This window comes from Lactuca sativa, chromosome 7 (genome assembly GCF_002870075.4).
Source record: "Lactuca sativa cultivar Salinas chromosome 7, Lsat_Salinas_v11, whole genome shotgun sequence".
NCBI lineage: Eukaryota > Viridiplantae > Streptophyta > Magnoliopsida > Asterales > Asteraceae > Lactuca > Lactuca sativa.
In genome coordinates this window covers 37,880,790-37,892,778 of record NC_056629.2, presented here as the reverse complement: position 1 = coordinate 37,892,778, position 11,989 = coordinate 37,880,790, and the positions used below count along the sequence as shown (strand labels likewise).

The 11,989-nt window shown below is 39.3% G+C and overlaps 1 protein-coding gene across 2 annotated transcripts; it reads right to left on the bottom strand.

Annotated features, from left to right (window-relative positions):
• Positions 1-79: 79 nt before the first annotated feature.
• LOC111880641 (RNA polymerase II degradation factor 1) lies at positions 80-2,709 on the bottom strand. 2 transcript variants are annotated; one of them, XM_023877062.3, is made up of 4 exons: positions 2,489-2,709; positions 1,396-2,030; positions 924-1,021; positions 80-397 (listed from the first exon to the last, which is right to left on the bottom strand). In XM_023877062.3, exons 1-4 carry the CDS (start codon positions 2,568-2,570, stop codon positions 382-384), a joined length of 831 nt encoding a protein of 276 aa, XP_023732830.1. In that variant the 5' UTR covers positions 2,571-2,709; the 3' UTR covers positions 80-381. The 2 variants fall into 2 exon arrangements, with proteins under 2 accessions (XP_023732830.1, XP_023732831.1); XM_023877063.3 differs by having other exon boundaries at positions 914-1,021; positions 2,489-2,707.
• Positions 2,710-11,989: the final 9,280 nt, after the last annotated feature.

Genomic DNA, 11,989 nt, shown 5'->3' with positions numbered 1-11,989 from the left:
TTAAAACACATGATCATATCATATCATCTGATGTGTGATATAATAATCCATATTGGAATTAAAACTCCAACAATACAGCTACTCTGAATATATCGATTACTATAAAAGCGTATAGCCATGGACTTAACGCACCAACAACATATTTCACACACACAAAAAAAAAAAAAAAAAAATAGCTCCATAACAACACACCCACAAAAATAAAACTGAAAAAAGAAAAAATATACTATTTGGTGTCATGAGAGAAAAAGAAAAAAATATATAAGATAAAAACACAGTAAACAGTGAACAGAATTTGGTGAAGCTCTCTTCTTCGGGAACAAAACCTATGTTTTGTAGTTTGAACAAGATTCATGAAATGTCTAGCAACTCCATGGCTTTTTATATGATCAATTTTCTGAATTCAAGAAAACAAACGAGAAATGTTAAAACACAAATCTTGTAAGCTATATATATATGAGTGTTTCTTATTTAATGCAGAAAAACGACTTAACAGACAAAGTCAAGAAAAAAAAAAAAAAAGGCTTTTCCCCATTAACTGTTAAATCCCGACTTTTTACAAATTTGTCCTTGTTTATTTTTGCCTTCCATTTCTTCAAATGTGTCGTCATTCTCTCATATTAGTGTCAAATGTCTAAAATACCCCATGGTAATTAATTTGTGTAGTTTGAAATTTGAATGAAACCAATATTATTTAATTATACAATGTTTGAATTAGATTTGATGGTACAATCCAAGATCCAAACATATTTAACTAATTTTATAGATCCAGATCAGATCTATGTTTTTTCCATTTTAATATTTATATCAGTCACAATCACAGTCACAGTCACAGTCATAGTCATATCAAACACAGTAGAAGGTCAGCGTGTCATGTAGAAAAATAATTATTAAGTTTAAAGAGAACCCCCACCTGAAATTACCTCCGTGACCCTGCAAACACCTCGAACATTCCACAGCAATTTGTCCACGAAGTCAATTTTCTCTCGTCTAGTGAAATTGGAGGTGGATCTACCACTGCCTGCATTCGTTTTCACAAATTTATAAATTTCTCAATATTTATATAAAATATTCAACCATAAAGATAAATCATCCACCACTCTAATTAGTCACTTATCTTTGTAAAAGAATTACTTCGCGCGAATTAGGGATAATTGCAAGAAATAGCAACTAACTTTCATTCACTTGTTTATTATATTTATAGCATCTTACTTTCATTTCTTCCCATTACACTACACAATTGTATTTAAAAAATCTGCCCGATTAAAGCAATGTCAAAAAAAACACAAAGAAAAGTATAAAGATATGGAGTAATAATTATAAGTTTATAACCCTAAATTATTTTCAAAGCTCACAAACAGAAAAGAGAAAAGAGTATATGGCATAATAGCATACCTGTTTTAGGTGTCTATCAGAGTGCTCAATTGTATCTGCATGATCTTTTGTAGACAATTCGACAACATCTTTTGAAACTGATTCATCTACACTAGAAATTGGGATTTCATCCTTCAAAGCATCTTCACTAATGGTAATCTGTTCTTCTACAGCTTCAGGAGTTTCAGGCGCAACTAATTCTTGTCTCTCTTCGTTCTTTGTTTCATCATACACTTTTACTGCCTCTTGTAATGAAGGATCGACAGGGTTAACTGGTTCAACAATGGGGGAAACCTCAGGTTCTACAACTTCATCAGGTATTGTTTCAGGCGAAGATTCGACTGCTGGAGCTTTGGTTTCATCAACTGGATCAACAATGGGGGGAATCTCCAGCTCTTCAGCTTTATCAGTTGTCTGATCAGCTTCAGGTTCAAGAACAACTTCTTTCTTCTCATTTGAATCCTCATCTGAATTATCACTAGAACTCGAACTACTACCAGTTGAGCTCTTGGGTTTCTCACCTGTTTCAATCTCAATATTAGTTTCTTCCCCGTTTGCGTCCTTAGATTTGATTTCAGATGAATCGTCTGCTCTGTTCTCCACCTCTACCGATGGATCTTGAGCGTTTTGGCTGTCCTGTGAAGCCTCATTCTCCCCTGACAAGGTTGGATCCATTAGAGACGAGTAAGAAGACAATAATAACCCCTAAATTGAGCTTGAAATAAGCCCTAAAGAAGTAGACAATAGTTGATGGGTGAGCTGGTGAAACAACTCAAAAGTGCTAAAATCTACTCCTTTCATTCCCAAATTTATACTAAGATCCAAGTCCGACACAGTTAAAGCTTAGACCCACAAACCAACTTTACGAAACCAATTCGTATCGACAACGAATAGATGCAGAAAAAAATTGAGAGACAGATGTATAAACAGTTAAGCGCTAAACACGTTTAACTTTTCGCAATAAACTAATCAACACTTTTGAGCGAAATCGGGCCACACCCAACACACTGAAACACCATAAAAAAGATTGAATAGCAAGTGGGTTGGGTGTGAATCGTTGGATTAAAGCAAGAACATAAAGAAATAAGGAGAGAGAGTGAGGGTATGTGCGTACTCTGATGAGGGTTAGTTGTGGATGAGTTATTAACCTCCTTCTTCTTCTTGGCAGCTTTTCGCTTCTTAGCACCTGATGGCATGATTGAATTATAGAGATGAAATAGAGAAAGAGGAATTTGGGGATGGTTGTCTCCTCTACTTTGTCTCACTGTAAATCGCAAGTAGGGCCTTCAGTAGACTAATGGATGAATCTCGTGTGACGAAAGATTCAAGTTAAGATTAGTGCCACTGGTGCTTTTGGCAGCTTGCCGACGGTGTAGTCTTGTAGAGGTGGGGTAGGGTGTATGGGGGCGGGATGGGGATGTCTAAAATAGCTAAACCCATTTTTGTTAAAAATTAATTTAAAATAATAATTTAAAAGATATTATATAACAACTTTATGAGTTGATTCAAAAAATATACATATATAGTTATTTAACGAATCTATATATATATATATATATATATATATATATATATATATATATATATATATATATATATATATATATATATATATATATATATATATATATTCTAATAAATCAAATTTTTTATTAATTTAAATATCATCATATATAAGTCAGATGTCAAATGGGCAACAAACTGTATCGTTAAATCTTTTTGAAGATTATATCATAGATCTAAAAGATATAACATTGTTATGCATGATCTGTCAATGCATCAAGTGCAAGTAATTTTAAAATAATATTTGGTTAAATGGAAAATAAAATGTAATTCATCAATTTTTGTGAATTTTATTGTCCGTAAAAAAAAGTCATATTCCAACAATATAATATATAAAAAAACAAAAAACATATCACGTATCGTAACACAAACATAGTACTTTATAACAATATAAAAAACACATTTTATAATGGTATAAATAAAAATAGATTCAATAGTATATTGTCTTCATACCGATTATTACTTATTAAAAGCTATGTCCACAATCTGTGTTGTAAGTTAAATTTTAACAATTATGTCAATAAAAGTTATTTAGTGTTGTGTTTGTTGCGAGATAAATAATTAAATATATATATATATATATATATATATATATATATATATATATATATATATATATATATATATATATATATATATATATATATATATATATATATATATAGTTGATACCATTTTAATTTATACTGTTGAATGAAAATATATTATATATGATCGAATTCATACGTAAAGAACATACAAAAAATAAGCACGAAGACATACACAAACTATACGTCAAAACATAAAGAAAACTCGAACTCATACATACATATAAATAAAAAGAAGCAAGTAAGATTATTTATTAAGTTAACGAACGGAAATTTAAATAATAAAAATTGTATATGTGACATGACTCGTATCTAGAAAGTGTAAATAAAAAAGAACGAAAACATTAAAAAAAATTACATTGTGTAACGTCCTAAAAATAAAACTCGAAAATTTTCATTTTTGATTTAATAAAAAATTAATCCAAACATTTTCATACAATCCCCAAAAAGATCAAAATATGTCGATACATCAAAAGATATTAGAGTAATTCTCAAAGTGCGGAAAAATATGGTGTGTGCTTTGGAATCATCCAGAGTTATTCTATTTCTATCCGGAAGTACCTGAAACACAAACTGAAAACCTTAAGCCCAAAGCTTAGTAAATTCCCCAAAATATTACACATCATACATAAATAAACACATATTTGGCCCCCGCCCCACATCGGGCCTCACCTGGCATCGAGTCCCACTCGGTCTCGGGCCCCGCCCGACTCGAGCCCGCTCGGATTATAAATCTGTCATTCATTAGGCCCCGCCTGACATTGGACCCTGTCTAGTACACATAATAACATATAAACATATAATCATGCTAACACATGCAATAACCACAAACCAACAGCATACAATACAATCACCGGGCCTCGCTCGGCATCGAGCCTCGTTCGATATACATACCAGCACATTACACTTGCAAGAATCATGCAAACATCTAGCATCCTATCATAATAATCATGGATCGGCATTGGTACCTTCGATCTGCTAAATACAGTGAGGAAACTCACTTACACTGCTAAATCTCACAAATAAAAACTCTGACCGCTGACCCGCTAAAATCTTCGCGCTATAATCACAAAATAACATCTGATTAATAATTGGACCTTACTCACACTAAGAGTCCAAACTAGGATAAAAGACCTTTTTACCCTTTACCCAACTTGGCCCAAGGCCATGACCCAAACCAATTGTCCAAAAACCCAACTTCCAAAAAAATCACCCAAAACCCAAATATGGCCCAATTTTCCAAATTGGTCTCAAATCCCTTTCATGGGCCTTCAACCAAAAGAGTACAATAAAATATCAACAGCCCAATAATAAAATTTTGGTGATGCAACAAGGCCCAAGACTACTAAGGTCCAATATATGGGACCATATCTGAGAATCCCATAATATAAAAGCACATTATTGAGTAAGCAAGGCGTACCCAGTTCGTACGTTCAGCGTACTCGCTTTAGGGCTTGTACGTACAACGTACCTGCTTGTAGGCCCGACGTACTCCACCAACTTGGCCAACTTTCACAATTCAGCTCTTAATCGATTAAGATTCCAACCCAAACTCAAATCTGACTTCCTTAAGGTGGATTATCACGTAAAGTTGCCAACTTTACGTGCATGCATGGCTTAATGAGGCTCTTAGAGCTCAAATGAGCTTAATAAATGACTTAACACATGCATAAGTTTATAAACACCTCCAAGCTTGCATTTTTATGGACAAAGGAGCCAAAAGGATACTAGATCTACCATCAATCACTTCTGTAGTGAAGCAAGAGGCTCAATAATTAAACCATGAACTCAAAAAGCACAAAATGGCACCAGACTAGATCTAAAAACATGGATTATCAAGATGGAATCTTTTTACCTCACATGGAAAGCAAATAAAGAGAAAATCTCATATCTTCAAGCTCCAAGCACAACTCCAAATGGTTCACTCCTTCTTCTCCTTCACAAAGCACCTAAAAATCACACTTTAAGGCTCAAACTCTCAAGATCTCACTTAAGGTTCAATTTTATGGACAAGAGGGAATGGAGGTTGTCTTAACATGACCTAGTGAGGCTATCACAATGTTTAAATAGGGTGCAATAGCCTAAAATTAGGGTTTCACTTAACCACGCGTATGTCGTACGTACCCTTTGTAAGCCCAACGTATGTGAACCAAAGGCGCGATCCACTTGGGCTAGTAAGCCAAGCATACCACCTAGTATGCCCCGCGTACTAGCTTAGAGGCCAAATTGCAAACTTTTAAATAACAAGGGTGGAATAAGAAACTTAATAAAATCTAAGTGTTACAATTCTCCCCCACTTGAATCAGACTTCATCCTCGAAGTCCGTTACACCGAATAGCTTCGGATAGTGCTCCTTTATCTCATCTTTCGGCTCTCAAGTCCACTCTGAACCCTTGCAGTGTTATCATTGCACCTTCACCAACTCCGCAACCTTGTTCCTCAAGGTTTTTGTATTTCGATCAATAATCGTCACTGGTCTCTCAATATAATTCATGCGGTCATCCACCTGAATATACTCCAATGGTACCACTGCGGAATCATCCACTAAGCACTTCCGCAACTTAGAGACATGGAACGTGCTGTGAATCTGACTTAGCTCGTCAAGAAGATCCAAGCGATAAGCGACCCGACCCACCCAAGCCAATACCCTGAAAGGACCAATATACATGGGGCCCAACTTGCCCCTTTTCTTGAATCGTATGACACATTTCCAAGGTGACAACTTCAGGAGAACCATATCCCCCACCTGGAACTCTAAATTTGATCAGCATCTGTCAGGATAAATCTTTTGCCGACTCTGAGTTGTCTGAAGCCTACTCCGACCCTACTGAATCAGCTCAGTGGTCTTGAGTACCACCTCGGTACTCCTTATAACCCGCTGACCGACCTTGCCCTAACAAATTGGGGTCCAACATTTCCTCCCATAGAGCATCTCTAAAGAGGGTCGATCAAGGATGGCGTGATAAATGTTGTTATACAAAATTCTGCTAACGAAAGATACGTCTCCCAACTCCCACCAAAGTCCAAAACACACGCCCCAGAGCATATCCTCTAATGCCAGAATCTTCTGCTCGCTCGGACCATTGGTCTACGGATGGAATGTTGTGCTAAAATGGATGCTAGTACCAAACTTATCATGGAACATCTTCCAAAACCTGGAAGTAAACCGGACATCTCCGTCAGAAACCACCGAAATCGATACCCCATGACGTGCCACCACTTCCGTGATATAAATCTCAGCCAATTTCTCTACAGAAATACTCTCATGAATCAGAATGAAATGCACGCTCTTGGCCATCCAATCCATGATGACCCAAATCGAATCCACTTCACGCACAGTCCGGGGTAACTTTGTGATGAAATCCATGGTAATATCCTCCCACTTCCATACAGGTATCTCCAACGGTTTCATCTTTTTATGAGCTCGTTGATGGTTGGCCTTGACTTTCCTGCAAGTCAAGCACCGCTCCACATACCATGCCACATCACGCTTCATTCAGGGCTACCAATAATCAGGACGAATATCCATATACATCTTCGTCGCCCCGGGATGAATCGAGAACCTAGAATTCTTCTCCTCCTCCATCATAACCTGACACACACACTGCCCCAATACGAAACCCAAACCCACCGATGCATAGTCAACAACCCACAACTTTCATAATCGAAGGAAGCCACCTAACCCACAATACGCTCACTCTTTGATGCTCTTCCTTCATAGCCTCAAACAGGGCCTCATGAATCCACTCCAAAAGCGGAGTAATCGCAGTCATCCTCAAACATATATCTTTGATTGGAGCCACGATCGCCTTGCGGCTGAGAGCATCGCCCACCACATTGGCATTTCACTGGGTGATAAAGGATCTCACAATCATAATCCTTCACCACATTTGTAACATCCCGATGATAAGGTCATTCTAATTTCAACCCTATAATTTAATTATGTTGCATTTTGGTCCCTAAGTTCAAGAAAGTGTGCAAAAGGAGCCCTAATGGCATTGTTGTAATATTGGCCTTGGGAGTACACCATGCGTACGTAGTGTATGCCGAGAGTACTAGTTGGATCTGGTATTTCTACATCATTTGCAACCTTCCTAAGGTATACAGCTTGCGACTTTATTCCTCTAACATATAGATCTAGATTTGGATGTCTTTATGGAGTTTTTGGTCCCAAAAATGTTAGATCTTGAACATGGCATGTTCTTGACCATTAAGTTGTCCTTCCAGACCCTAGGAGGGGTCATAAGTCATAAAAATGGGTTCCAAATGGTTAGTCTTGTTTCATGCATCATTTAGACGGTCTTAACAGAATAATACCTTGAGTTAAGCACTTATTGGTCATGCTAAGTCATAAATTTGGAGACTTTATGACTCCTAAGAGTATTTTAGACATGGATCTGAATTTTGGATGTAAGAACATAAGCCATTAAGCTCTTAATGGAATTTTTGGGTTTGCGAAGGTACGCCCCGCGTACTCGAAGTACGTCTTGCGTACGAGGTCAACCACCCTGATGGTGACCAAACTATGAGGTTTCGTGTATGCCCAGTGTACCTCCGAAGTACATCCTGTGTACGCACCCTGAGTTGACTCGGTCGAGTTGACTCGGTTGGGTAAACTCGGTTGACCTAGTTGGTTTGACCAGTTGACTTTGAATTTGACCAAGTTTGACCTTGAGGGTATATTGGGTTTTTTATGGAAATTGGTCATTTGGTGGGAATGGGTGTCAGTTAGAGAGTTGGGATTCGAAGTCAAGACCTCATCAGCTTTTGTTCAGCTTGTGAGGTGAGTTTTCCTCATTGTACTTTCGGGTCGAAGGCACCAAGGTCGGCCCATTGGATTGTTATCCTGGTTTATCGTATGTTGGTATCCTGTAGTGATCTGTTAGATCTGTATCCAGATATATATGATGATGCTATGCTTAGTGATATATAAGATGTATCTGATTGTCTGGTGACTGGTTATATGTATGCTTATCTGTTATGTTTACGTCGACATGGTTTATCTGTGGTTAGGTTGAGGCAGACTATTGTAGACTGAAGACCAAGAGACACATGGTGTCTCAAATAGACTGAAAGCCTGAAGGGCGTACCAGTCAGGCCGAAGGCCCAAAGAACGTTCCAGATATGCTGAAGGCCTAGTGAGGTTTACCAATGATGTTGAAGGTTTTGTGTGCTTACCAGATAGACTGTAGCCGGTGGGGTGTTCCAGTCAGACTGAAGGCTTTGTATGCATGATATTTTTATTATGTTATGTTATGTGTTGGTACTTTGGAGTAACTCACTAAGCGTTGGCTTACAGTTTTGGGTTATGTTTCAGGTACTTCAGATGATCGGCGGAAGGAGAAGGCTTAACCGTACACATCCTCATGTTTTTGAATAATGATTTCGGGTGACTCTGATGTTGAAAAACTTTTTAAAACTATGATTTTAAACAATCTGTGAAATTTATTGGTTTTAAAAAGTTTAAATTTCTTGTGGTTTTTATGAGCGTTACAACATCCAACCACCGGCACTACCTCATATTCAGATTTGGATGATCCATCAGGTACCTAAGGCTCTTGTGATCTGTGTAAATTGTACAACGGACCCCATAGAGGTAAGGCCGCCAAATATTGAGGACGAAAACCATAACCCCCAGCTCCAATTCATGCGTCGGATAATTCACCTCATGAGACTTCAGCTGCCTCGAAGCGTAAGCGATCACACGACCTCTCTGCATCAATACTGCTCCCAAACCCGTGATAGAAGCATCACAATAAACCACAAAATCCTCAACACCCTCCGAAAAGGGTCAAAATCGATGCCTCGCGTAACCTCTACCTCAAGGTCTCAAAAGTTGCATGCTGCTCACGCCTCCAGCGAAATGTAACAGTGTTCTTTGTCAAGCAAGTCAATGGAACAGCTATCATGGAGAAATCTTGGAAAAACCTCCGATAATAACCTGTTAGACCAAGGAAACTACGAATATCAGATGGAGACCTCGGAACCTCCCACTGCATCATGACCTCGACCTTGACAGGATCGACCAAAATATCATTCTGATTGACAAAACGCCCCAGAAGCTGCACCTCGTGCAACCAGAACTCACACTTGGAGAACTTTGCGAAAAGTCTCTCCTTCCTCAAAGTATCCAACATTTCCCTCAAGTGATCCTCGTGTTGCTCATGGATCTTGGAATAGACCAAGATATCATTGATAAATACAATCACAGAGCGATCCAGCATCGGCCTGCATACGCGGTTCATGAGATCCACGAACGCGGCTGGAGTATTGGTGAACCCAAAAGGCATCACCACGAGCTCGTAATGACCATAACGAATTTGGAAAGCTATCTTCTGCATATCCTCCTCTCTAACCCTCATCTGATGATAACTCAATCTCAAATCAATATTGGAAAACCAAGATGCACCCTGAAGCTGGTAAAAAAGATCATCAATCCTCAGGAGTAGATAACGGTTCTTCACCGTTACCTTATTCAGCCCTCGGTAGTCAATGCACATACGATGAGACTCGTCCTTCTTCTTCACAAAAAAGATCGGTGCTCCCCATGGAGAATTGCTCGGTCAAATGAACCCCTTATCTAACAGCTTCTGTAGTTGTGTAGACAATTCCTGCATCTCAAGAGGAGCCAACCGATAAGGTGCTTTGGCTATCGGAGCCGCACCTAGAACCAGATCAATCATGAACTCAACTTGCCTCTCTGGAGGCACCCCAGGAAAATCCTCTGGAAACACATCGTGATAATCCCGTACAATTGACACATCAGCACGGTCGCCTTACCCTTTATCCAGGGTATCCATAACATAGACGACAAATTATGAACACCCCTGCTGAATATAGTGTCTGGCCCTCGCTGCTGAACACAACATCGACCCACTTTGAGCTCTCTCTCCCTGAACCATTAACTATCCCCCACTTGGGGTTCAAATCCAGACCAAATTCTGCTCACAATCGATCACCCCTCCCCCCATTGGGGCTCAGCCAATCCATACCCACAATAGCCTTTGTTCCGACACAAAGTAATATGAACCAAATCAATCGTATACTCCTCACTTGTTGATGTATCCCATCAAGAATACGTAAGGTATAACGAAACCGTCAATTTAATAGAAGGCTTGGGCAAAACTCGGTGCACGCCAAACGCCACGTCCTCGCCCTCGCCCTTCACAACACCGTGTTTGTTTTTTTGGCGCTAAAGCTAGCGTCAAGACAAAATAGTACCAGTCATCCTCCAAAGCAACAGGTGTAACGCAGGACGCTGACCCCTGGAAAGCTTGCACCAATAACAAACAGCCACTCACGGAGCACGATCCACCAATCAGAAGCCGTCAGTCCCTGCCATACTTGAAAAAGTAGAAGATATGGTAAGGGTTCTATCCCCCGATTCCAGGTATAAAAAAATCCCTTCTCCTCAAGAGAGGGGGACCAACATACAACATTAACCCTTTGTCTCATTTTTCCAAGTTGTCAAAACTAGCCCATGGAAGGAATTTGGAGCAAATGAGTACGTTGGGCATACTGAAGAGTACACTGCGCGTACTCAAGAGCATGCTCTTGACGCGGATGCTACCCAGTACGTTGCGCGTACCATAGTGTACGTTGGGTGTACTGGGCTCAGTCATGAAACACTAAATGAGACTTGAGCACTATAAAAGGAGTGTTATGGCCTCCATCCCAGCCACCATTTCCAGTGAGTGAAACCCTAAGAGAGCTAACCCTTCGTTCTAAGCTTGTGTGTGTGTTTTGAGCTTGAAAGTGTCTTTGTGTGCTTGTGAAGAAGAAGAGAGGGCCTTGAAGAAGAAAGATTGGAGTCCAAGCTTCTAGATCTGAGCTAAGCTAAGTGGGGAACTTCTATCAAAGGTAAAAAGCTTCAAACTTTGCCACTCTTTGGTTATGAACTTCATATAGGAGCATTTTTAGGGTTTAAGTCCCAAAGGTGGAGACTTTTTGAGCAAAGGAACTCCATGGACCTTGATATACCCCATTTCAGTGTATTTTGTGTTGTAGATCCATTAAAATCCAATCTTGGACGTTAAGATTAAGTCATGCATGAGATTAGGGCATAATGGGAAAAGAGGATATGTATTTGAAGTGATTGGTGACCTTTACAGCCATGCAAAGGCTTAATGTAACGCCCCATCTCTGGTATGTTGTTCCTGTGGCATTTATTTAAAAGTTTCATTGAGGAACTCGGCAAGTCTATGGCCTGACTCGTCGAGTAGGGTCGAGTTTTGTGCACGTGTTAGTCGGCGACTCGGCGAGTCCATATTCGGGACTCGGCGAGTCTGCCTGCCTGGAAGAAAGCCTAAATCCCCGGGTTGCTCACTATTTAAGCAATGCTATGTGCCCCAAACTCGCCTCCTTCACCCTTAGAGAGCTGTGAGAAAACCCTAATCCATCCCTTATTGTTTTAAGTGCTTTTGTGTGTGGATTTTGAAGGCTTGAAGAAGAAGAAGAAGAAAGGA

Bases quoted from the DNA above. Each gene is read 5' to 3' on its own strand.
- LOC111880641 (XM_023877062.3), bottom strand. From the start codon at position 2,570: ATGCCATCAGGTGCTAAGAAGCGAAAAGCTGCCAAGAAGAAGAAGGAG. The intron at 2,031-2,488 runs GTACGCACATAC...CAACCTTGTCAG, and splicing joins CACAACTAACCCTCATCAGA to GGGAGAATGAGGCTTCACAG. The intron at 1,022-1,395 runs GTATGCTATTAT...AAACGAATGCAG, and splicing joins CTGATAGACACCTAAAACAG to GCAGTGGTAGATCCACCTCC.